The sequence below is a fragment of the Pelobates fuscus genome, chromosome 5 (assembly GCF_036172605.1).
Source record: "Pelobates fuscus isolate aPelFus1 chromosome 5, aPelFus1.pri, whole genome shotgun sequence".
NCBI classification, from domain to species: domain Eukaryota; kingdom Metazoa; phylum Chordata; class Amphibia; order Anura; family Pelobatidae; genus Pelobates; species Pelobates fuscus.
In genome coordinates this window covers 128,589,548-128,617,502 of record NC_086321.1, presented here as the reverse complement: position 1 = coordinate 128,617,502, position 27,955 = coordinate 128,589,548, and the positions used below count along the sequence as shown (strand labels likewise).

At 39.6% G+C, this 27,955-nt stretch overlaps 1 protein-coding gene across 3 annotated transcripts; it reads right to left on the bottom strand.

Moving 5' to 3' along the window:
- Positions 1-1,137: 1,137 nt before the first annotated feature.
- BCL7A (BAF chromatin remodeling complex subunit BCL7A) lies at positions 1,138-27,122 on the bottom strand. 3 transcript variants are annotated; one of them, XM_063454269.1, is made up of 7 exons: positions 26,882-27,122; positions 17,652-17,733; positions 16,480-16,542; positions 13,282-13,378; positions 12,538-12,705; positions 2,957-3,075; positions 1,138-1,927 (listed from the first exon to the last, which is right to left on the bottom strand). In XM_063454269.1, exons 1-7 carry the CDS (start codon positions 26,971-26,973, stop codon positions 1,853-1,855), a joined length of 696 nt encoding a protein of 231 aa, XP_063310339.1. In that variant the 5' UTR covers positions 26,974-27,122; the 3' UTR covers positions 1,138-1,852. The 3 variants fall into 3 exon arrangements, with proteins under 3 accessions (XP_063310339.1, XP_063310340.1, XP_063310341.1); XM_063454270.1 differs by lacking the exon at positions 16,480-16,542; XM_063454271.1 differs by lacking the exon at positions 16,480-16,542 and having other exon boundaries at positions 13,282-13,375.
- Between the last annotated feature and the right edge of the window lie 833 nt (positions 27,123-27,955).

Sequence of the window (27,955 nt, the reverse complement as noted above, 5' to 3'; positions counted from 1 at the left end):
CCATTAAAATACAGCCCCTCCTCTCCCCCAAACTTTTTTCCCTTTATTGTGACTGTTTTACTTTAGTGTTCATATAAAGGGACTCTCGACAAATGTAATACATTAAAGGTTAGGCGTAAAGAGAGCATCCCCTCTTTCTCACTTTGTAAAAGTGCACATTTCTCTTAAAATGGGCATTTGTATTAAGATCCTAAATTGCACCCTGTGGGCTGTCAATCATACAGCTGAGAGGGTGCCCTTCTTGACTGATTTGTGCTTCAGTGCAAAGGGAGAAACAATGAGAAGCATTGCAGTGCAGTGCCCTGCCTGGATGGTAGCTCAATACTAGTGAAGATCCTCCCAGAGGTGGAGTGGAGCCTTTCACCATTGGATTATAGGTAAGAAACCACTTTACTCCACAAGCACTGGGGGTTACCTCAACAACACTCCAGCAATGCATTTATTTATAACACTGGAGTATTCTGGACTATTTACTTAATGTTTTGTTCTAAACATTAAATACTTTCAACAGGTGGAGAATTCAATCTCAGTTACTAAGCATACAGAATAATTCAAAGATTAATTGCTACATGGCTAAATGACTGCATTTCAAGTGTTTAAATGTGGAATGCAGCAAACATGAGTTATGTGAGGAGCATATGAAGGTTGATCTAACCTTCTTATAAAATAGGAATACAAAAGTTTAAATTATCATGCATACCAGAACTACAGCAAAAAAAAAAAAAAAAACAAGAAACAGTGGACCCCCTCGTCCCACCCCAAATAGAACTCAATTTCATATTGGTGGCTAATATCATCTTAATAACAAACACAAATTAATAAAAAAAAAAAAAAAAAATGAAAGAGTGAATTTTTTTTTGTCTTCCAAAATAGTAATTGTTTACTTAAAACAAAGAATGACAGCTTGCCTAGAAAGTTGATATCAGAATACACTAGTCACACTGGTAATCGTCAGTTGTTTACAGTAATTCGCAGTAAATACAAACCATTCAGAACCACATTGTAAAACTTAATCTAGCTGCCAGGAATGGATAAATAACTAGTGTATTGAGTTGGGGTTTTTTTTGTTGATAAATTTAACAGTTTGATTTCTGTAAAAATATGCTAAAAATGTTAAAACAAACTAGTAGAGTAAGATAAACTTCTTGGAATGTATTATTTCTGTTCAAATTTTGAAAACAAACACACATTGACACAAAATAACTACAAATGAGGCGATTAATCCTCTCTTGTAAATGGCTTCTTACATTTTGAACTTTGCTACACATATAAGAGTTTGTCAATAAATTCATCTGTGTGGCACTGTGAATAGGTCTATGAGTGAAATTCCTAAAACACAAGGCACAAAAATAAAAAAAATCAATAAAAACAAAAAATAAAATACAAATAAAGTAACTAAATAAAAAACACACCCAAACCATGGAAGGAATATGGACAAAGAAAAAATTAGGAAAACTCACATGAAGACTAAAACCAAAACAGGTACCATCTTTAAATAGTTTACATGTTAAATAGAGAACTTGGAAATTTATATACAGCAGCAACACAAATGTAAAAATGACTACAGAAAACAGTGCGTAGACCCTCCTGAGTGTTTTACATCAACTACTTCAAAGACAGCCACTGGGATTCTGTGAATTTCACAGAAAAAAAATCAGTTTCTTTGAAGTCCTTGCCTTCTCTCCAGGCATTGGCTGAGTTTTGCTTTGTAGGTTGAAAACTTAAAAAGAGTCCAGGTCTTCTCCAAGAGAAGAAGTTGCTTTATGTAAGGCTGTCCTATAGTCAAGATAACCAATGTACCTTACAGTAAACTGACCCAATTAAAAGTAAAAGATAAATATAACAGTTAAAGCTAGATCGCCTCTGTAGATGGCTGAGAACTGTCTCCTTTTGCTTTCTTAGATGGGGGAGCTCCTTCATCAGAATCCTTTGTCAATATGAAAAAAAAAAAGAAAGCAAAATTAATATAAATCATATGAATACCAAAATTCTACAGGTACATTCGTGGGAGAGCATTATAAGAAACCCAAAAGAGTGGGACTGTTTGTTTAAAGGTCACCAGAATAATAATTCTCTGCAGGCATTTTTATGTAAACACTGCCATTTCAGAGAAAATGCAGTGTTTACATTACAGCCTAGGGATAACTCCACTGGCCACTGCTCAGGTCACTGTGTAGAACTTCCGTTCAGCATCTCCACGCTTCACTGAATCTTCATGAGGAGGTGCTAGTTGGCCAAGCTAGCATTTTGACCAGCCCTGTCCCACCTCCTTGCCAATCCAATGCTTTCCCATAAAGCATTGCACAGAACAAAATAGATAAAATAGAGGCTGCGCAAATAGTTGCTGTGTGCACAAAACAAGGTGCTACTATTATTTATAAGAAGGACAAACACAAACGTTGCATTGACAAACGATGCATTGACAAAGGGATTACCCCAAAACGTTTTTTGTTTGTCCTAATAAAGAATAGTAGCACCTTGTTTTGTGCACACAGTACTATTTTTTTGGAACGTTTATGTATTTTTTCTGGGTTTTCTTTCCAGTTCCTCATACGTTTTCTTTTTGTATGGCCATAAAGCATTGCATTGGCTGAAAACATAAATTCTGATGATGTCAGCAAGGAGGTGGATCGAAGGCAGGCCAGTACTGGCAGACCAGCGCGGTGCTGTAAATGAGGTATGTTTTATTACCTTTTAAGGGGGGTTAAGAGGGAGAGCCACCTAAATGGTGGTTTTAACACTATAGGGTCATGGGTCGAGATCAATATCGGCAACAAAAATGAATTGCGGTTTTGTTCAGAAGGGTTTTTTCCTAAATATATTCATATGCACATAATTATGTAAAGTGTACCAAATTTAAGAAAGGTAAGGTAAACCTCAGGAGTTACAACAAGCTTTGTCAAATTAATTATTGCACTTTACAGAATCTAAAATTAAGTAATCTGTTGCTCTTTACCTGAGAGTTTTTAGATGCTTCAGGAGCTGTATCTTTATCCCCAGAGGTTTGTGTTTCTGCTTTCTCCGAACTTGCTAGTGAACTTTCAACTGAAGACTGTGAGTTTTGTCCTGAAGTGGCTAGATAAATAAAACATAGGCATTATGATAATGAGGTATTCAAAACATTGACCGGAAAACAAAAGACTAAATGTCACTGTTTAATGAAAAACAATGCTGCAGTTTGAACAAATGTGAATACATGATAAGCAAATTGCAATTTTAAACCAATTTAAAATATTCTTTAAACAGCTATTTTTCATATCTACCAGTCAGTTCTCTACAATTATAAATAAAGAACAAAATGTCTCGGCACAAAACCTAGATAGGGTAGGCAATCTAACCTTAAAAAAAAAAAAAAGATTCTGCACAGTTTTTGTTTCAATATTCAGTTATAGCATGACTTGACAAATTGTTTGGTATATAGGAGCCAGGTTTTTTTTGTTTGTTTTTTTAAACTAACAAAGTTTAATTTTCATGGAGAAAAATAAATTTTTTAAAGAGACACTATAAATCACCAGAACCACTACGGATTAATGTATTTGTTCTGGTGTCTACAGTCTGTCCCTTTTCTTTCTTTCTTTTTTTTTTTTTTAATTCTTTATTTTTTCACTCGGCAGGAAAGGGAGTGCAATTAACAACTTTTAGGCTTACGCAGAAGCCCGCATCACATAAAGCTGCGTCAGTTATTACGGTACATAAGTAAGAAGAGTAATGAAAGAGTGACACATTAGGATATGCAGATACAGTGATTTGTATCCCTGAATTCCACCGAGGTTTTTGTAATTGTGAGGTTCCCTCTTACAGCAAGGGAGAAAAAGTAGAAAGTGGGGACAGAGGTAAGAGGGAGCAGGGGACAGAGATGAAAGGGGGGGAGGGGGATAGGGATTGATAATGCTGCAGTCCTCCACCGCTATGCTTTGTCCCGGCTTTGGTTGTCTAGTTCCCTTCCCTGTGTGGGTGATACCCGTGTCATGAGGTTACCAGCCATGTAAGGGTTCAGATGGTGGGCTCATGGAAGGTGGCTTGGTATCGCGGGCGATCTGTGTCTTTGTTCTAGCCAAGAAGAGTTGTTGCCTATGACGTGACAGTGACGGCAAAGGCTCTATTTTATAGGGAGTGCGTAGATGTTGAAGTTTAGTTCCCCCAGTGAGCGGGATAGCGTACATCCTAGGTCCGCATGCAAGGATGTGGATCGTGTGGTACCTGGATGCCCTTGGTTTAGGGCCACCCCTGGGGCTCATATGGGAGTCTGTCCCTTTTCAATGTAAACACTGTTTACATTGCTGCTCAGTAACACATCTAGTGACAGTCACTCAGACGGCCACTAGAGTCCTGTGTCAGTGTTGCACAGCACCTATGTTCAGCATCTCCACGCTCTGCACGGAGGCGCTGAATGTTACCTATAGAGAACATGCACAATATCCTCCCAATGCTTTCCTATGGCAAGCCATTGACTTAGCTGAGATCAAAAATATTGATGTTCTCAGCCATGGAATGAGGGACCAGCCTCGGCAAGACCAGAACGGCGTGGGGTAAAAGGTGAGTAAAATCCTCTTTCTCGAGTGATCGAAGGGGGGCAGATACCTAAACAGATACACACAGTCTCTGACAGACACACTATCTGAGATACACACTGACAGACATACACATACACTGACAGAAAACACATACACACAAATTGATATGTTTATTTTCAATTATGTCCACCCAGCCTCCCTGCCTTTGGGAGAGCTGAGTGGATCTTTTCCTGGGGTCCAGGGTGCTGCTCTCCAATCTTCTTGTAGTCCCTCTGGGCTCCCCAGCACACTCTCTGTAGTGACATCATATTCCGGCATCCCTAAACAGCGCGAGGGAGCAGAGAGGAGCTGCAGGAAGATTACTGCTCCCTCGCTTGCTGACTTTGCTTGCCGCCTTCAGTGTCCCCTTAGCTAAAGAACTGAAAAATCCCAGAAGCCAGGATGAAATTTCTAGTCGCAATGGCATCTGGTATTTGTTGAGCCCTGAGTTATAGGATTTATACATGAATCCTACGGACTTTAACGGACAACTTTAAAGTACCAAAAGAATAAAGTATTAGCGCTATTTGAGTGATACGTGAATTTTTGAAAGTATATGGGAAAAGAAGGAAGGAAAGAAGTGAGCAAAGAGACTTTTTAACTTGGACTTTTAGCCGAATAAGTGTTATATTTTAAAGATTTTTATGTTATATAATACATTTTTTATTAATTATTATTAGTTAATAAAATACTTTATATACACTTACGGCACTTTTTCCTGCTTATACTGAAAGAAGGAGTGTGCTTCGTATATGTGGTTAAGGACCAAAGTGAGCCTAATTTCTGGCTCTGGGTTTGTGAGTACCAATTCCCTATACTTATTTGATTATTAAATCTAAAACCTTATTACACTATATGCCACCTTCTATGCCTATCTAGGACTGGACCACTGGATAATAAAGAAGGGAAAGGGTCGCCTTAACGGACCCCAAAGCGCAAGAATCTGAGCTAAATTTGTTAGCTCAGAAAAGTGTAAGTTGCCATTTGTTCTACATCTATTTAATTTTACTTTCTAGGTTGCACTATGTTGGGTATTTTTTTATGCTTTATTTAAAGGTACACACAGGAAGGCAAATAATACTAAAAATAGGATTTTAAAGTCTAAGGTATAGACTTTAATATTTTACTTTATTTTACACCTTCCTTTGTTCACATAAGCGCTGCACCGGTACATCTATTTGTTCAACTTTAAAGTACCAGTTAAAAAAAAAAACAGTCACCACCCAACAAGTGGGAGAAAAACAATTACCGTAGGTACAGGTTAAGATAAACATACTGAAATGTGCATAAAACGATCGATAAAACTAATCTTACTGACCATTTCGTAGGATTCAAAAATGAGCAGTAAGTAAGGATACTTGTGAAATTGCAGAATATTAAAAGAAGCCTATGTCCATACATCCGCTCAAAATAGTATTCCTAGCAGAGAGAGTTAAAATCCAGTACACTTCTGGTTCACAAAGGGTTCTGTATCAATCACCCTTTCAATCATATGCAAGATATGATTGCAAGGATCAGTGCCATGTTTTCTAAAATAATTAAATAGAAATAGAATTAAAGGACCACTAAAGCCATGGCCATGTTGCAGTGGTCCTGTAATTTTAACCAAACAAAGTAAAACATTGCAGTTTTGCAGATAAGGTAATATTTACCATGAGTTAAACAAACCTCCAATGGTTGTTACATTGACAGCCACTGGAGGCGTTTTTACTGCGTCAGAGTAACACTCAGTCACTGCTTTCCTATGGGAAAACTTAAATGTGCCGCACATGCACCTCATGTCCCCAATGCACCTCTATAAGGAGCATTGTATTGGCACATGCCGGAGGCCATGCCTCCTCCATGGTGTTTTGAAAGAAGGAAAAATAAGCAGAGCCTTTTTTTTTTTTATGGCTTACCTCTCGAACTAGGAACACTATATATTGCTAGGAATACAAACCTGTATTCCCTAATACTTTAGTGTTCCTCTGATGTACTCTTATTCTACACAGAAACATCATCCCTGTCCTAGCAACATACTGCATTTTGAAAACTGCACAAGTAATCAAATACATAACATGGTGAGAATTGCAATTCACATAAAACATATCTTAAATTGTTCACCTGTTACTGTGGAAGAAAAGGAGGTAGAGACTACCATATGCCGACAACACACACAACAGTGGCTGCCATATCCGTTTACCCATCCTATATAACCAGGAAATAACTAGGAGAAAGATAAATAGCAAGTGACTTAGATATATGTGCCATATTTACAACCATACGTGGCTATTAATTCTACTTGGGATCCATCTAAACAATTGGTAAACATGAATTAATGCTATTACAAACCTAGTCATATTGCTGACTGTAAGTAGTAATGAATACCACTCACTGGCTTGATTGGCCTACATTATTAAGCTTCCTTATACTATGGTTCTTGTTGACCTCCAATGAATGAACCCCATGGATTCCATGCCCTATTATACCAATACCCAATTTTAACAAGGCAAAAAACTGTGTTCAGAAAAATATGCCAATTTATTAAAAAGAGAAAACTGAAATATCACATGGACATAAGTATTCTGATCCTTTGATGTGGCATTTAGCTCAGATGCATCTCAATTCTCTGGATCATCTAGGTGAAACATGTTAGTGTGTTAATTTATTCTATTTTTATATGTTGTTTCTCAATAAAGTTAGTGCATTTCAACACTTTCTTGTGCTATGCTGATGTTTGGATCACTTTCCTTGGTAAATACCATACTACCTACGCCTTATTGATTAAGCAAAACCATTGTTTGCTCTGCATCAGTGAGTACATTTCCTGATTTAAATGATTTCAATATACATATACATATATATATATATATATATATATATATATATATATATATATATATATATATATACACACACACACACACACACACACACAGTCAGCACTATTATTTTTTTCATGTTTTATTTAAATAAACTAAACTATTGTGAGGATTCTACCACCTATATCCAAGAGTAGGAAATGCACATATATTCAAGAGTGGGAATCATTCCACCCAATGATATTCACTAGGAGCCACCATACTGACCTGGATCTGAGGACTCTCTCTAGGCGCTGCTCACTTCCCCCTGCAAACTTATGCTAAAATTGTTTACATTTTATATTTTTATCATCAATACCCAATAATAACAAAACCGAAAGTCCGCATCCAGACTGACATAGCTTGAGAGGATCTACAGAGATGAATGGCAGAAACGACCTAAATCCAGGTGTGCAAAGCTTGTCGCATCATACCCAAAAGACTTGAGGCTGTAATCGCTGCCAGTTTTATGGCAGAGTTATGGGTCTGAGAATACTTATGTGAATGATATCTTTTTGACAAAACAGAAAATATTCTCTGTCATGATTGAGTAATGAGTATAGATTAATTTGAAAGAAAAAAAAAAAAACTGTAAAAAATGAAAGACTCAGACTACTTTCTTAATGCACTGTGTAACTATAGATCTATCTAGGGTGTGGAAATGTAAAAAAATGTTTACTTGTCCAAGGGACCAAAGCGCTAGCCAAATCAACTTTGAATCTCATTTTCTGCATTCTGACATTTCTGTCCTCCCCATAATGTGCTTGCAGAGTGTGGTATGTGAGCTTGCTGCATTTTTGTAATGTAAGGGTGTGTTGGCTATGTCCAATATGTGTTTGTGTGTGTGTAATTGTACTATGTATTTTGTCCCCTCCAACTTGGGGGGGGGGGGGGGGGTCAGCCAGGCAACAGGAATTTCACATGTGTGCATGTGCCTAGAGGGGTATCAGCTACACTTCCCTGACAGGTCTCAAAGAAGGCCGAAACGATTGTCTGGGGGGTTGCTGTATCTCTTGTGCAGTCAGAAATTGCTGGCATTTTGGTTCTGGTTCTGCTGGCATTTACGGGTCAGATGAGCCTGATAATCTTCAGAATATGTTCTCTCTCTAATGGCACAAGCACTATACACAGAAAGTGTAGCACACGTTTAGAAGTCTACATGGCTATGTAAGTTTAACTGACATTTGTATTATAAATAAACCATGTTATTTTTTTAAAAGAAGTTTTATCTTGATAAAGGCCTGTGGAGGGGCAGAACGTTGGTCACTAATGTGATGATCACGTTAAAAATTTGCTGACTAAAAGAGAACGATTTTTGTTTGGATAAAAAGTCCTGAGAGTTTCCTTATTTTTTTACATTGCTTAATACAGCATTGGAGGCACAAATACATTTGGAAGTAAGGTAAATTGCCAGTAATAATTGGCTTTATACATATATGTAATCATCATGTTTAAAATGGAATAATGCAAAGGATATAATGTAAACAACCTATATCGTATCATAAATGTATGTAGTTGTATGTATATATATGTATGAAATATTCTATGTCATTGTTTTGTTTGTTTATATAACAATGTAATTGAAAAGGAATTTATTCCAATAAAAAAAGCATTAAATATATAATATTGGGGCGGAGCCTGGCACTGAACCGGACGCCATTTCTCCCAGCTCCACAAGTGCAATATACAATCCCGATAATATCTCGGTACCAAGCAACCATCTGACCCTGCAAACACCAGACACAGCCCGGGGACACCCCGCTGAACCCACAGATGCCCTTCCAGTACTCCCCGAAGCACCTAAAGGCGAAACGCAAAACCGGGGTCTACTACAAGCCCTCATACCGCGACCTCGAGTATCTCTGGGGCGGGGACCCTGACGGAAACGCAGCGGAGCTGTGGTCACCCCAAACAACGCCGGCCAGTACACCCATGGGGCGCAGAAATCAAAAACCCACACCCGGTAATGTACCTGACCAGAGGGACATCGGAGCTATGCTCCAGCGGCACACCTCAGCCACTATGGCGGCCTCCGACCACCCACCCTCACCAGGGCCTCCCCACACAACTGCCCCTGCAGCACCCCAGCTACAAAGCCCAGCAGTGGACACACAGCCACAGCCCACAGCATCTGCAAGTACCACTGAGCCTGCAACTAAACAGGACCTCCAAGTGCTATCCGCTATGTTAAAGGATATTCAGGGCCTACTTGCTACTGACCTGCCCATCCTGAAATCCTCCATGCAGCAACTCACAGGCAGATTGGCAGCTACAGAGGCAGACGTCCAAGAGCTGCGCCAAGACACTTCTAACATACAAGCATCTATAGCCCAACTTCAGGCAGCCCAACAGGCTCTGTCAATACAGGTGGCAACGCAGGAGGACAGGTACTGACGCAACCATATTAAAATAAGGGGCATCCCAGCCACCGTTCCTCAGGAGGAACTCCCACACTATGTAAGGAGATGACTAGCCACAGTGCTGCCACCCGCCACCGCTAAAAAAGTGAACATCGCTGGGATGTATCGCCTACCGACGCCCACCACTACCAACACCACAACTACAGGCGATGTCATACTCCGCTGCGCACTAGCTCAAGACAAGGGGCAAATAATGGCTGCGGTAAGGAACAAGACCCCGATTACATTTGAGAACTCACAATTGTCCTTTTACCAGGACTTATCCAAAGCCACGCTGCAGTGGCGAAAATCCCTGTCCCCCGTCACGGCCCGACTGCGGGTGGCAGGAGTGCCCTACAGGTGGGGACCCCACGTTCGCTTCTTGTTACACACAAAGGGAATATACGCAAACTAACCACAGGGACTGATATTCCTGCGTTCCTTGCGGCTCTGGATGTACAGGAGGTGACAGCAGCTCCGACGGACCCAAACCGCATCCACGGATGGGACCCATCCAATGTGACACCATTTGTGCCAAGAACTGCACACGATGACCCGCTGGACACCTGACTGGCAGGGACTTTACCAGCCCGACCTGAACCCAATGAGGGGACTCGCTCCACCAGCAGCTATAGGCTGCACAGTTGCAAAGTTGCACAGTTTTAACGCTATGTTTTTATACACTTGTTTTCACCGTATGTTTTTCTATATATATCTTTGCTTATCTCTGCAGGATCTCCCACACGAGGACACGATCCTCGACCTGGGCCACTCAGGAGGAGGGAGAGTAGGCATAGTAAAACATAACCAGGCATCCATCCCCCCCCCCCCCCCGCCCCCTAGGTTAGGGGCAACACCTCCACCGAGAGGTCGGCCTTACACGAAGGCGGACAACACCCCCTCCCTGAAAAGACGAGGGCACCACCCACACTACCACCACCCTAACGCGGAAACCGTTAGATATAACCTAAGCCGGGTCCCAAACGAACATCTACGTAGAGTCAGGTCTCCTAAAGGTGGAACCACCTCTAACTACATATTATAGCATGGTTTACCGCTCTACTAGATATGCTCAATTACAGCTGCTAGCTTACATAATGGCCTTGCTTGACACGCATCTACAGTCTGCATGCAGATACACTTAAAGGTCTAGATTTCCTACCCACCAGCAAGCTGTAATCGGCCCATCGCCTTCATACTGAATCTTTATACCACATAACCGTAATCAGTGCGAAGCCTATGAGAATATACTCTTTACTCTTCTCCACCCAAAACGCTGAGCACCACTGTATATGTATATGTTCTTTTCCTGTTTTAAAAAAAAAAATAAAAAAAAGTGCAGTACTCTCAACGTGTATAATTTTCACTACCTGTTACACTCTCTGCTGATCTATATTGACATGTTTATGCTTCATATGTACTTAACAATGCACTACCAAAATAAAGAATTAAAATATATATATATATATATATATATATATATATATATATATATATATATATATATAAATATTAAGGACACCAAAAAAAATAAAATGGAATAATGAGGCATAAAGGTGATCCTTTGGTGAACAAATTTGCATATGCCCACCCAGAAATCCTTACGGTAGTAAGATCATTGCAAATGTAAGATTTCTATGGGAAAAACAAGTCTTATGGCTTGACAGGTGTGTGAGGATCTGTGTTTAAAGGAACACTATAGGTTTAGGAACACAAACATGTATTCCTGACCCTACACGTTCTAGTCCCCCTGGCCACCCTAAATAAACTATTACCTTCAGTCTGCTAGTGCTGATCTGCCTCCTTGGCCAACATTATCAGAAGTGATGATCTCAGCCAATCACAATGCTTTCCCGTAGGAAAGCACTGGATTAGTTGAGATGGTCAATTCTGAATTCTGGTAGCCATCTGAGGAGATGCCACTAAAGGTGTCTGTAGGGAGCGATGTAAAGACCGTGTTTACGGCACAAAACCTGCCGGGACAGACTATACTCACCAGAACAACTACATTATTGATTATTCACGGACTTCAGGTGGAAGAAGCTTTCAATCACCCCCCCTCCCCCCCCATAACTTTTTTTGTGATCCACAAGTAATGCCAAGCCTCCATAGCAAGCCAGTAACCAACCTCATGCTGATAAGTTGCATTAGCAATGAAACAGCTGTCGATAACTGGTTTACTGGCTTTGCATCTCTTCCTGAGTTGTGTTTCAAAGCTGTTGTATACCGCAATTAAAAATGGAATAATGAGGCAAAAAGGTGACTCTTTGTTTAACATATGCCCACCCAGAATCCCTTACGGTAGTAAGAGATTTCTATGGGAAAAGCAAGTCTCGTGACTGGAGTGTGCAGATCTGTGTTTAACAATATAGTGACTATCCACTAACTTCAGGTGGCAGGGCTTTTCAATCACTTTTTTGAGAGGGAGAGGGACACAACACATGGCGTGTATATACACACACGCCAGTTGATGTTATAAGAAGGGCTGTATTCTAGACACATCAGCAAACAAACTAAATAAAGAACAGAAAAAAAAATGACATCTGAAATTATGGTTTAACACTAATGAAAACATGGGAACAAGACCCAGCACACTGTCTACTAATCACATTAACCTTTAGTCTCCAAGTATACTCTTTTACGCAACATTATTTTATGTTTAAATGTTTTGGTCTCTGCAAGGAGCCAACTGAGAAGTATGATTCATAAAATGACAAAGGGATCATGTTGAGAAAAAGTTAATACCTTCTGAATCCTGTTGCTCGCTTGTATTTGAATGAACCTCTTCAGATTTCACTTCATTGCTATCTGCTTGCACTGACAAATTCTGCTCAGGAGCAGGGCTACAGTTACTGCTATTTTCTTGCTTCATTGGGGAGGCATCAGCTATAGAACTCTGGTTGCTGTTATCATCTGCGACATAAGAAAAGCAGTATTATTGAAAGTGTGTGGATGCTGTTATACAATATTAGATAGATTAAATGGATTCCAAAAGCGGTCATTATATATAGGATTTTTTTTTCTGTATGAAATTGGTAAAATAATGTCATCTCATTTCCCCTGATTTAATTTGGTTTTACTTTGACATTAATCATGGCGGAACATTAATATTTTCCCAGAGGAACATGTCTCCCAATTTATCTAACTATTTAATGAATTAAATATTACTCAAATAAATGCAGTTAATGATAACAAATCTGACAGGAACTCCAGTGTTTGTGTGGACTAGAACACTTCTTATCCTTTTTTGTCATACTTTTAGAATTAAAAAAAAAACCAAAAAAAAAAAAAACTATAAAAAAATTCAAAATATATATTTTTTTTGGATTATTCTAATCTAATGGAAAACTCAAAAGTGACAGGGATGATTTTAATACATTCAATAAAACAAAGGCAACAGCCTGTAGATCAAACATTACTAGAAATTGAGACAAGGCAGTAATAAAAACATAAATAGCGTCATTGGCAAGGGGAAAAAGATTTGCTTACCATGCATATCCATCATACCCGGTGATGAACTGTTTTCTGGAGTAGTTAGCTCTGAGCCACATTTCTCATCTTTTGCCTTTTTCTTGTTCTTGGTCTTCTGCAAACAAACAATAATGAATTACATTTCTGTATAACACTGAAAAATACAAAACAGGCAACATCAACTACAGCAGGGAAAGACCTTGTAAAAAAACAAAGTAAAGATGTTAGAAAGAAGACAAGGGGACAGGAACACAGGCCATCCAACTGAAGAAGATAACCTGACATACAAAAGAGAAAGGAAAAAATAAAAATAAAAAAAGATAAGTTCCTGCATAAGTTTTTAACGGTTTAATGGTAGGGCATCAGCCAACACCTAGTACACCTTGCTATAGAATGTGATGGGAATTTGCACGCTTACTTTACTTAAGGGGGAGCAAACTTAAAGGACCAGTTTCGGCACTATAACAACTTCATAAAAATGATGTTGCTCTGGTGCCAGGCACTGGCTCACCTATAGGGGTTAAACCGTTCACAAATCCTTTAACCCTGAATCCTAGGGTTAATCCTTACTCTTTCTGAAATCTCAGATAATAGAAGGCTCAGGCAGAGTCTCTGCTGAAATAAAAAAGGAACACACTGCTTTTATGAATGGGAAGCTCGTGATTGGCTTACATTGTCAGCTGACTATTCTAAGCCAATCAGTGGTGCGCTTCTGCCCCAGTAGTGCGATCCAGTGCTGGAGCACAGACTTTGGGGTTAAACCATTCGTTACCAGTTTAACCCCTGATCTCCTGGCACCATAACAGCTTTATCATCATGGATTTGCTGTGGTATCCAAACTTGTCCTTTAAAACTACACTGTAAACAATGTAACAAAATGTGCTCCTGGAAAAAGTGATGGACAGTCGGCCATTTTCCTATGCTTTCAAAATCTCAGCTGCTATAGCCAGCTCATCCGAGATTTATAAAAAGGCTCAGTAGGCATGTGTGTACATACAAGCGCAATACAGAGAATGTCGCCTGTTTCTGTGTTGCACTGATAGTGAACACAATTGTCTTAAGTACGCTAGTGTGCATGGTAACATACATTGCCTGAAGTAGTTCCTCTACTCCTCTACGAGTGCCACACTCAGCAGCCAGTGAACAGCTTTGAGACGCATTGGTGTTGCAGCAGGCACCCCCTGAAGTTATGAGGCCAAGACAGGCCTGTTTCTTTTGACTGTGTGTGTCAGAGTCCAGACATTAAAAATAGGCCTGAATCTATGAGTCACAATTCACTGGCTAGAGTGTGTAGTAGGTATGTGTCAGAAGGCTACACTGCCACTAGCATTCAAGTAAATTATGAATGCCAGAAACCCATTTGCCAGTGCCTCTCTTGTACACCTCCATTACTACCTTCTTAGTGTGACTGGTAGTTTCTTTATAGCTCATGTTTAGTTAATGTGTGTGGCAGCAAGGCCAAACAAGGGGGACTGGTAAATCTGGTCGTGCCTCAGGAAAGAAGTTATACTTGTACTGAGTGGACTTACCAAGACTGTGCGGTCTGTGCAAATTCCCACCTACACTAACAGGCGCCTTGACTGCTTCCTGTGAAGAAGCCTGAGCTACAGTTGTGTGCATGTGTGGTTACATCTAACTTGCAAAACCATTGAGTGATAATTTAAAGGAAAAATAACAGTGGTACAGCAACTGTTGTTTTGGCAGCAGTTATAGTAATCTTATGCGATTAAAGGGACACTATAGTCACCAGAACAACTACAGCTTATTGAATTTGTTCTGGTGAGTAGAATATTTACCTTCAGGCTTTTTGCTGTAAACACTGTCTTTTCAGAGAAAATGCAGTGTTTACATTACAGCCTAGTGATAACTTCACTGGCCACTCCTCAGGTAGCTGTTAGATATCCTTCCTGGGTCATGGCTGCCTAAAATGCATCCAAGCATTCAGTATCTCCTCCCTCTACATGCAGACACTGAACTTTCCTCATAGAGATTAATTTATTCAATTCATCTCTATGAGGAGATGCTGATTGGCCAGGGCTGTGTTTGAATCATGCTGGCTCTACCCCTGATCTGCCTCTTTGTCAGTCTCAGCCAATCCTATGGGGAAGCACTGTGATTGGATCAGGCTACCACTTCTGATGATGTCAGCAGACTGCTTGTTTTTGTTTTAGGTAAACAGCATGCAGAGTTACTTCTGGCTTGCATACAGTAAGATTTTGCTATATTTATGGAGGCATGAGGGGCCCAGATGGTGGTTTTAACACTATAGGGTTAGGAACACGTTTGTGCTCCTGACCCTATAATGATCCATTAAATACATTGCGGCTAATTACTGAATTACATATCCTACACACTACTGCTGTGAGGCTGTTATGGTAAATGTTAGGCTCCCACTGAAAATAATGGGAGCTTCTTAACTGACTACATCCTGCTAAAGCTACTAACTATGGAAATCAGATGCAGAGCAAAATGTGAAAGCCCATTATTGAACTATTGAAAATGGATTTGATGATACTAAGACATGGCAGATGCAACAACCAGTTAATATTGACAACATAGGAGAAGAAGACATTGACCATTATATTTTGCACCATGACTTGATTTGAGAGTTTTGAAGTGTATATATATCCAATTGAACCACAAGATTAAATTTTGAGATTTTAGATGCCAAAGTTTCTTGTCTAAGTAAACTGTATATGTGTTGATGGATTGCTGTATGAAGTCTCTGTAGCAATCAGGTCACAGGCAAACAAAGATCAGAAATATACATAAAGAGCAGGCTTCATTTGAGAAGGGATTTTCAATGTGACTCAACAGTGATGTAAGCTCAAGAATCAGTTACACTAGCAACTATGAATGAATGTGTTGTGTTTTTTTAGTACTGCCAATATAGTACAGTTATATAGTCTTTCTAAAAAGAAAAGAAAAACAACAATGTTTTTAAGGCTTTCATATATACTTCCACAAACAGAAAGTGTATGTATAAGTATACATTTACAATACCATTTTCTATGCTCAGTCTGCATTAGAACACTCAGTTAAATACACATATTCATCTACGTGAGCTTACATACACCAGTCTCCAGCAGGTTTAAGTAGTGTTAGAGAAAAGTGCAGAAATTGCATGCTTGGCTGTTAGTAATCGCCCCTGTTCTATAGAAGGAAAAAAAAACATTTAAAAAGGAGAGGGTAACAGCAGAAGAGACTAATTCTGACTTTTCCACAGGGCTTTGGCCGCCTCAGAAGTCCAGAGTTCTCATCTGTCACTTTCAACTCAATCTGAAGAAAAAGAAATGCACATGAAAAAATAAATTCAGTTTGTGTATACATAAAGAAAAAAATAAAAAGATATATATATATATTTATATAATACCCAGGGCTGGTCTAGGCATTTCTTCTTGTCATAAGAAGCTGTGAGAAATCGTTAATTAAATTGATATACAAAAATATATTTATTTATTTTTAAAAGCTCCCCAAGATGAAATACACATTAACATTAGATAAAGTCATATCTTAAAAACAGTAACATCCACAACAGACTATTTACCATTCAGATTTGAAAACAAAACACCAAGATAACAAAATATATGACAAAACAGTGACATTACGAAGTAAGAACAACTCTGGGGCAAAGGTCCAAGAGTGGAGCAATCACTATGGAAACCAAATATATATTCCTCCCAAATGTGTCAGGTCTAAACTATCATAATTGCTCTAATGGGAAATTGTAGAGACACCTTATAATTGCATTAAATTTAAACAGTACTGCAACTTAGGCGAGTGAGTCTACTTTATTAGACATAACCAGTACATAAATTTGGGTGCGAGCATTTACCGTAACCGAGAAAGGAAAAGCAAAAAACTATTGTTACATATTGGACTAAAAACACTAAACTGTATATGTTATATATAAAAGCTTAAATAGTGTCTCTCAATGTGTGAAACCAATACGGCTTCCTAATCCCAACTAAGTAGTTAATAAAATAGCCTGGATTTTAAGTGTATTTGACTGCAAACTTCCATTAAAATCATTAGGTCATGACTTTGATTAGGATCAGCTAACAGTTTTTATTAAACTACATTTCCCATGACAATTTGCTTGTCAGAGGATGGTGAAGCAACATGGGAGTTGTGGGTCAACTACAGCTTGAACACTCCTGCTGGCTTAGGTGATACTCAACCCGATCTACTGGTTTTATCCAAAGTTGTTTGCTGTTACAAAACACAGATGTTACGTATAGTGTTTTTGCTCGTTACATACAACATGCACTGTATTATGCCACAATTTAGGGTTGTGCTTGCCCAGAAAAGTATAGCAACAAAAGTTGCCCAGAAACAGTAACCATGCATTTTATGAAAAAGTTTGCATGTAGCAATTTGTAGCTTACATCATCCACTTTAGGTTCTGCCACAGGTACCCATTTATAGATCCTGAGGGAAGTGTCTCCAACAGTAACCCATTTCTTTTCCCTAAAATAAAATTGAAAAAAAAAATAATAAATACATTATTCAGATTATTCTGGACCATGAACACAGACTTAAAACATTACAACAATTAAGTAATTTCTTCTGATAACAAATGCATCTTAGATCAGGGTTTCGACAAATTCCCATGGCAACCACGAATGATGAAATGGCACGCGGGTCCGCCGTTTCACACTGCACCAATGCTTGCCAGTGCAGTGGCGTAACTACAGGGGTCGCAAGTTCAACCAGTCCCTCTGTGTTCTGCCTGTCATGGGTGGCCCAAGAACTTGCCTGCTGGTCACCTTAGGCCTTCCCACGAGGCGGTTGGCTGTGTGGAATGAAGGAAGGCAGGAAGGGTACTGTAATCTTTCTGACCGTCTTCCTCTGCTGCTTTGCACGCCCTGCTGTGATTCTAGGAGCCAGAATATGATGCATTCCGGTCCCAGCATCACTAAACAGTGCGTGAGGAAGAAGAGACAGAAGAGCTTAACCCCTTAAGGACCAAACTTCTGGAATAAAAGGGAATCATGACGTGTCAGACATGTCATGTGTCCTTAAGGGGTTAAAGATTACAGGATCACAACAGCCACAATGGACCACAGGGAAATATTCCACTACAGCTCTTCCAATGGTGGGGAGACTATGTGGACTTAAACTAAAAAAAATAATAATGTGCGAGTGTGTCTGTCAGTGAGTATGTGTGAGTATTGGTGCTTTAATTCTAAAATGACAAGGCATGTTCATGGCCACAAAGAGTCAAGCGGAAAAAAAACCTGATAAATTGCATAAAACATCTGGTGTATTACATCAGAATATATTCACTATCTGCATAAGTTAAATGCCCGTTATGTTTGGTTCGAGTCTTTTTTTTTTTTATGTGTAAATTTAAAGGAACAATACAAACATGTATTCCTGACATTAAAATTATTGAGGTGACTGGCTTTCCTCTAATTGCATGTGAAAGGCGTTTTTCCTTTCCTTTCTTCCCTTGCCGTGGCTGGCCCTTCGGAAAGCATTGGGAGGCTAATGTGCATGCGCAGCATTATATTGCAACGCCCCAATCAGCATCTTCTCATAGAGATGCATCTCTATGGAGAACGTTCAGTGCCTCCATACAGAGCGTGGAGATTCTAAACGCTGGTGCTGCACACTTTATTTAACCTTTATATTATGATTGTCCAACTTGGCCAATTATTTGTATACGTACAACAATTGGTCTTTTTCATAGTACCCGGTTTAAAGCTGAACTGAGATCACATTTTCATCTCTATTTCAAGATTATAACACGTTGAAATTTGGTGTCCTATATAACATATACACGATGTGACAGACTGACATCCGTCTTAACCTACTTCAAAACTATAGGGTTTGCCATTCACTTTCAGCATACTTACTTCCATTTAATCCCAGTAACATTACATATAATTTTGTAACTATTAAATTGACACTTTACAACTCCTTCATTTCCACACTGTTGCCAGACAGCTATGACATTCGGCAATTCACTTAGTGTTGATCCTGATATATGGCGGTCAATCATCTTTACTATGTATGATTTTTTCTTGTGTCTTCAATCTACCGTTATACTAATCAATAACAACACATCAGGTGCACTTCACGTTCGTATTCAGTAACAGTGTCTAGGTTTGTTTTACTTTCACTTCTTCATCCAAATGCAGTAAATGCTTACTTAAAGGATCACTATAGTGTCGGGAAAACTAAGCGGTTTTCCTGACACTATAGTGCCCTGAGGACTAGAGGCTGGCTTAACCCTGCAATGTAAACATAGCAGTTTCTCTGAAACTGCTATGTTTGCATCTGTAGGGTTAAAACCTGAGGGACCTGTCACCCCAGACCACTTGATTGAGCTGAAGTGGTCTGGGTGACTATAGTGTCCCTTTCACATAATCATAATACTAATGACATTTGTAGTTCTGTCTCAGAACAACAACCCTTTCATTGCGACTTATTTTGTAATATCCTTTTTGGATATATCCACAAAGTTAATCATTAATGGTAGAGGGACCATATCTTTGTCTGTAAGTTATATATATATATATATATATATATATATATCCAAGAAGAAAAGAGAGCACTCCAGAGGACTTGTTTGAAGCAATTTATTCCGTGGGGAAAATCGTGCAGAAAATCGACGTTTCGACCTGCGGGTCGAAACGTCGATTTTCTGCACGATTTTCCCCACGGAATAAATTGCTTCAAACAAGTCCTCTGGAGTGCTCTCTTTTCTTCTTGGATATACATACACGCTGTGTAGCACCGAGGCTTTTTTCTGCGGTTTTATTTAAAGGTAGAGTGCCAGACTTTGAACATTTTATATATATATATATATATATATATATATATATATATATATATATATATATATATATATATATACACATATACACACACACACACATATGTTTCTCTGATCGCTATACTTTTTGCTTAATATGCTTGTTAGATTTATTTTTCACATACAAGCATCCAATAGATTATATGTTTTTTATTTCAGTGACGTCATCCCAGTCCCTTGCACGGATTGGTATCCAATCCCAGCAATGGGCGGGATATTTAAACGTCCGGTATTCTTAGAATCGTTTCCCCTGGAAGAGCCAGTATCTGGCGAAACGCACGTCGGGACTTTGTTAGCAGTGGTTAAGCATTCAGATCAGGGAAGATGGTGCAGCTATTTCTTCTTACAAAGACAAGCCACCATGCTAGGATTTTATAATTAGTTCGACAATTATTTAATTTAATTATTTTTTTAACTTTTTTCTTTGTATTGCTGGGAGGTTGTGGGATTAGGGCTTTGTCTTAAGTTTAGATTTATTTTTTGGGTACTTGGGAGGCTATTGGGATCTTAGATTTATTTAAGGGGTGCCCTCGAAGGCACACTACGGTACAGCTTTGGGACTAGTTATCTATCCTCTCTCTATCCCTACCTTACCTTGTTAACCCGTTACCTGCCTCTTGCAGATAGATTTTATTTATGTATTTATTTTTGTTCCCCTTCCTCCCTCCCTCCTACTCAGCAATATTTATGTTCAGGTTCTTGTATCCACATGAGACAGCATTTACTAGGATTTGCGATCACTGGACTTTCCCACTTTGTTGGGATTTTAATATACTTATAGTTTTATTTTTATCTGATTTATGGGTTGCTCTCCTCACTCTAGAAGGCAGACTCGTTAGGGCTAAATTGTCTCAACTGCCGAGTCTCCCCTTGGTTTCTTTGTTTTCATTTTTCCAAAAAACGTAGGTTTATTTAGAAAAGTGCAGTATAAAAAAAGTTGCCTAACTTACACTGGATGTCCTCGCTCGTAGGGCTTCAAAATAAACAAAAGATAGTGAGTGTATGCTGTTGCGCAGCTGTAAAAAACAAATGGCGTTATCTTGTTTATTTTGAAGTTCTATGAGTGTGTTCTTCACTTTGGCTGAGATTATCAAACTTGATGATCTCAGCCAATCCAATGCTTTCCCATAGGAAAGCATTGGGAGGCTATTGTGCATGTGTGGCAAAAAGCTGTGCGGCCAAACAGCATCTCCATGGGGATCATTCAGCGCCTCCATGCAGACCCAATCTAACACACTGCCCCTCCTCCCTCCACTCCCCCATACACTGCCCCCTTTAGACCACTCTAATACATTACCCCTCCTCCCTCTACTCTAATTGAAGACTGCCTCCACTCCCACCACCCTATTTCAATACACTGCCCTCCCTCCACCCAATTTAAACACACTGACCCCCTCCCTCAAATAAATACACTGCCACCCTTCCCCAATTTAATACAATGCCCCCCTGACTTCCCCCAAATTATAACACTGGACCCCTCCCTCCCCCAGGATAATTCACAGCCCTCCCTTCTCTTAAACTAATACATTGCCCTCCCCCCAATTTAACACACTGACCCCACCACCACTTTGCACTGCCCTCCCCCCAATTGAAACACACTGCCCCCCTCCCTCCCTCAAATTAATACACTGGACCCCTCCCTCCCTCAAATTAATACACTGGCCCTCTCCTTCCCCCAAATGAATAGCGCCCCCTCCCACCCTCAAATTAATACACTGCCCCCTTCCTCCCTCAAATTAATACACTGCCCCCTTCCTCCCTCAAATTAATACACTGCCCCCTTCCTCCCCCAAATTAATACACTGCCCCCTTCCTCCCCCAAATTAATACACTGCCCCCTTCCTCCCCCAAATTAATACACTGCCCCCTTCCTCCCCCAAATTAATAGTGCCCCCTCCCACCCTCAAATTAATACACTGGCCCCCTCCCTCCCACAAAATAGCCTCAGTTTGGATTCGCTCCAATGTAGGAGAGATACGCCCATCTTAGTTATACATGCACATGTTTGATGAGTCTCCGGTGGTAAAGGGACAAAATAGTACCTCCTCTGACATTTGAGAACCAGCAGAAAGACTTAATAAGGCAGCAAGTTTTGAAAATATATAGTTATAAGACACTGTTGGCAGAGAAAGGGGATGCATTGTACATCGGTGTAAACTTTGTATCCCTCCACACATGCAGTTCCGTGTGTTTGGCAAAAAGTTTTTTTTTTAAATTCTTTTAGCCCTGCCACAGGCAAGTAGCAGAGCCACTTTGCGGGGACTGGGGTCAAACAGGAAGTGTACAGGGATGGACTACCATTGACTTTCAATAAGTTTATGCCCAAATAAAAATGGTGTTCAAGGTTAGCTCAGTGCTACCAGATATGTACTTTCTTCACTCAATTTTTTTGGATGTGAGTTACTTTTAGCCTCTCAGCAGCCCCTGGCCCAAGGCTTTCCGAGAGAAGCCTCCGACCAACAAAAAGAAGCAGCTGGGCAGAGTGATGAGCTGGTGTTTTCCAAAGATTGGGGTTAAACAGTTTATTAATGGTTTGCCCCAGTGGTTCCCAAACCAGTCCTAAAGGCACCCCTTCCAGTTCAGGATTTGGGAATTACCCAGTTATGTCTAAGGTGTTTTTAGGCACACAAAAAAAAAAAAAAAAACTTTTGATCCAACTGGGTAATCCCTATACCCTGGACTGGTAGGGGTGCCCTGAGGACTGATTTGGGAACCACTGGTTTAACCCATTCAGGTAAACAGCTCTTGAACCTCCTCACACCATAACGTAATTGTGATGAAATCGTTATGGTGCCCAGAGTATCCCTTTGTTCGCAATTATTTATATAGCATCAACATAGGAAACAATACTTCTTACAAGACATCCATGGCATTCATGAACAGTAGGTGAATAGGGCCCTGCTCAAACAAGCTCACAATTTAAAGTATGCATTAAGTTTCACAAGAGAATGTGAGACGGCATTCCCACAGCACAGAGCTGCATTTTTTTTAATGGGGCATAAAGTTTTTAATTATGTATGTTATACAGAAGAGAGAATGGAATATGGTCTGTGTGTCACTACTTGCAGTTTTTTCCCTCTACACTTTTGGCCTTGTCTCTAACAGCTATCTATGAACTTATTGTTACTGAAACATGTCATATTAAAATGATTATTGCGCCAGTATGCACAATGTAATAACTATGGGACTCCATAGCACTTAATATTCATCAGTCCTCATGCATTTGTAAAAATAGTTGAAGGGAAATAACAGAATCGATTCATCTCTACGGGGAGCATTCAGCCACTACATTAAAGGAACACTGTAGGCACCAAGACATCTCAAAGTGGTCTGGGTGCCATTTCCACCATGTTTTAACCCTGCAGCTGAATTACAGACAGCCACTAGAGGTGCTTCCGTGAATTCGTAAAACTCCGCTATTGGCATATTTGATTGGCACAGTATGGTGTTTTGCATTGCACAAGCACTAGCCTATGGAAAAGCATTGGATTGGTTGAGATCATTGAACTCATCCAAAGAGGCAGAGCTTCACTGAGGAGACCAGTGCTGTGAGGGTGAGAAGAGAAAAAAAAAAAAAGTTAACTACCCTTTTAAACCGTGACAACACTGGCCTAGTCACCTAAATGATGATTCTGGCTCCCGGCATCACTCTGCAACGTGCAAAGGAGCTGAGCAGAGAGAGCTCAGGGGAAAGTGCTCCCTCGCTGAAAATATAGAGCGCCCGTCTGCCCGGCTTTTTGCCCAGCAGCCCCACTGGACCCCAGGTAAGAAATCCACCCAGCTCTCCCAAAGGTAGGGAGGCTGGGTGGATTTAAATTAAAATATATATTTTTTTAAATGTTAGGGGGAAATATGTGTTTGTGTGTATGGGTTTCTGTGTGGGTGTATTGCTGTCTGTGCGTGTGTATGTGTATGTATTTGGCTGTATGTGTGTGCGTGGCTGTCAGTGAGTCTGTGTGTGTGTAAGTCAGTCAGTGTGTGTCTGTGAGGGAGCCTGTTTGTCAGTGTGTGTCTGTCAGTGAGTTTGTGCGTTTGTGTTGGAGTGATTCTGTGTGTATGTCAGTGTGTCTGTATGTCTGTCAGTGAGTGTGAGTGTGAGTGAGAACAGGGGCAGGGGTTTAGTAGACGGGGGACTGGGATTTAGTAGACGAGGGTCGCTGTTTGTTTTGTTTTTTTAATACTGCACTTTTCAAAATAAACCTACTTTCTATGAAAATTTACATTTGTTTTTTGTGGCCCACTTATTTGGCCATTGCTAGCCTTTGAGTTTAACATGCTTGCTCTAGTCACTTATACAATGCATGCAAGTGTGCTAAATATGTAAGCTCACCTCCTGCTTCCAAACAGTATGGGAAGTTTCAAAGGATAATATTCTTACAGTAAGGTAGGGATGACCCTGTAATTTATCTGTTAACATTACCTTAGCATGCAAGTGGTTGATAAATATTGTTTTGGCAGTTTTAAATACCATTAATTTAGTAATATATGATGTACCTTTTTTACTTTATGTAGGCATTATGGAGACATTTTAAATTGTGTTGCCATTTTCAATAAGCTGCACTCATATTAATGCGGTTCTTGTAAATACCTTGAACAATTTCTATGTATCTATTTTTGTCACACTTACTGTACGTGAGAAAGTTTGCATTTATAGTAACATTTCAGATCTTTGTGAAATATTGCAAGATAAAGGACAAACAGCATAATTCTCATTTAGCCAAATAAGTATAAACAGCCAGCCATAGTTATAACTGCCTCTATGTGCCTTTAAGTCTCACTGTTTATTCTACTTTGGAGGTACAGGAGGTAGGGACCTCTCTGTGTTAGCCTCTGCAATCTTGTATTTCTATTGATTTAATACAGCAAGGATGACAGTTACAAGAATATGAAAATGCTAAATAAAAACCTTAATCAGCCTTTGCTAGATTAGTTATTCTCATTGTCTGACAGATAGAATTAAATTGGCATAGCTTGATGTGCTGAACATTGTACGGCAAGCAATAAACAAATGGTGATTTACACATACAATTATCTTTTTTCAGATTACACAAAGCTTGTTCTAATATGCATACAACACCGTTATGATATAGGAAAGAAAATGGCTGCCTTATGTCAGAATGAAAATGTGACTAAACCGAGTATGGGAGTGGAAATGCTTTAGCAAATTTTGTTAACACCTTCACTAATGAATACTGTATGTCAAAAACACATCAATATATTCTTAGGGGAAAAAGTAACACGCTAGGACAAAAAATGTTAAAATAGTGTTAAATTAGCTTTCCCAATAAAATTGATTGAAATGTAAAACCAATTTGAAGCTAATAAAAATCAGTCTTATTTTACAAAGGCACTAAACAAAAGTATATTTCACATGTTCATTAGGCTAGAGACAAGCAATTCTAAAAGGCATTTAATTTATTTGCATTCCATTCTTATTAGACTCATACTTTGACTCCGTTCTTAATATATATTTTGATCCACTCCATTCTACAGAAGAGGTATTACATTCACAATCCATACAAAAAAAAAAAAAATCTTGTGAATGATTTGATCCTATTCTAGTAAAAGCATAAAAAAGTCTGGTATAGGCAATATCCTGTTTTGCAATGTTGTCTCAGATACCGGTTTAAAAGCCAGTTTCACTACTTCAGACATTTAAATGACTGTCCAATAGGGAACCTCAAGGTCAACGTACAAGCCTGCTGCTGCTTTTTATTGGCTTATGAATATCAACAAAAAAAAAAAAAAATCTGCTTCTATTTACTAATCTTGTTACATGCAATAATGAGCACCCAAAAAATATGACTAGGAAAAATAAATCAGATATAGATACTTGACATTAAACCAAATAATTCAACATCACATAATTTGTAATGTTGGAAAAGTAATATTGACTGATCTTTTTCTTTTTAATAAACAATAATTACAGTTGATTCTTACTAATACAAGAGGAAATGGTGTGAAAAGATATTATAATTGTCCCTAATTGTAAAAAGGTTTGATTGAGATACATATATATATATATATATATATATATATATATATATATGTGTGTGTGTATTATTTTGTTTAAAATGTTTTTATCCGTGCAAACATTTTAAATTATGGCTTCACAGTAAAACAAACTGTATTTCAGCTACCTAAAACAATGAAATCAGAGTTGATAAATAGGCATGTTTTATTGTAAAATAGCATCCCCTTGAGGTAAGTGGGGAATGATAGCGGATACAATATATAACTCCTAAGAGTGGGGTGGGGGGGTTCACATTTCAGCGAGCCCCCAGGTTCAAAGCTTTGGAGCTGTACTTCCTCCTCCAGCCCCATCTTTCTTTTCCACCGAGGAGAACAAGGCAGCATGAGGAGGACGAGGGAGGGAGCTCGGAGTCTCGGGGCCAAAGCGCTAAATTTAAAAAGAAAAACTAAAAAAAATAAGCAAAAGAGACTGTCCCTGGCTGATAAGAGTCGATCAATAAGTGCACTGCATTGTTCTGGGAGGAGGCGGCAGCAGCACGAAGTGACCGAAGCTGGGTCACCACAATGGGCTGAGGCTGCTGCTCCTCCTCCTCCTCTTTCGCCGGCTTGCTCTGTACGAGCCGAAATGGCTGCCGGCTCCGGTTGGCTTTTGGCGGGAGCTAAGCGCACCTGAACCAACGGTTTAGAACGTTGCGATGGGTCAGGTGACCGCCAGGTATATAAAGCCACCGTCCCCCCCCTTCCCAGAACACACAAACTCCGCTCTCCACACCGCCTTCTCCATGCTTCTCTTTTGTTGTCTTTTTTTTTTTTTTTCCTTACCATTTCCGTACTTTTTCGATGGCGGCCATAACTCGTTTGATATCATCTTTGGCCCGGCTTCTTGTCTCCGCTCTGACCGACCGACCTGACATGGTTGCAGCGGTTTAGTAAGGAAGTGAGGGGAAAGAGGCAGCTTCGCCGGTTACTTGTCGCTCGCTCTCTCTCTTTCCTTTTTTTTTTTTCCTTTCTCACACACTCACCGCTCTCACACACATACGGACGTGCTGAGGGAGAGCCGGGCTGCGCATGCGCAGTGTGCTCAGTGCAGGGGCTGCTGTTTGCCGGATTACACGGGAGGGGGATGGGTGGTACTGCACACCCAGTAATGCAGTGCAGCAAATCTGTACAACAACCACCGTGTTCGCCATCCATGGCTTGGCTACAGGGACCGTGTACCATAAAACTCGGTTATATCCCCAGATCTAGCAATCTGCATTATTCACCCGCATTGTTTTAGGCTCAAATAAAATAAGTTCTGTTGACTTTGATTGTCTTTTTGTAATCTTTTTAGTATTTCCTTTTTAGCACTGGTTTAGAAACTTCATACCTGGGTAAAAATCAGCTTTTTATTCTAGTTTATGGAGGTTTATTCACTAAATGGTGTATTTTAGTGACCATTCACAATTTTAGGACAAAGGAGTCATGTTGGGACGATTCTACAAGTCTCTTATATTATCAGCTGGTTGATGATAAATTCTGTTTTTCCGTTTACTAGATATTAAATGAACCCTAATCTGAATAGGACTATCTGAATTTAAAAACATAGAAACCTAGAATGTGACGGCAGATAAGAACCATTCGGCCCATCTAGTCTGCCCAATTTTCTAAATACTTTCATTAGTCTCTGGCCTTATCTTACAATTAGGATAGCTTTATGCCTATCCCATGCATGCTTAAACTCCCTCACTGTGTTAACCTCTACCACTTCAGCTGGAAGGCTATTCCATGCATCCACTACCCTCTCAGTAAAGTAATACTTCCTGGTATTATTTTTAAACCTTTGTCCCTCTGATTTAAGACTATGTCCTCTTGTTGTGGTAGGTTTTCTTCTTTTAAATATAGTCTCCTCCTTTA

Coding starts and splice junctions, on each gene's coding strand:
- BCL7A (XM_063454269.1), bottom strand. CDS start 26,973: ATGTCAGGTCGGTCGGTCAGAGCGGAGACAAGAAGCCGGGCCAAAGAT. Junction 17,734..26,881: donor ATCGAAAAAGTACGGAAATG/GTAAGGAAAAAA, acceptor ATTTTATTTTAG/GGAAAAGAAATGGGTTACTG. Junction 13,379..16,479: donor GGCCAAAGCCCTGTGGAAAA/GTCAGAATTAGT, acceptor GTTTGTTTGCAG/AAGACCAAGAACAAGAAAAA.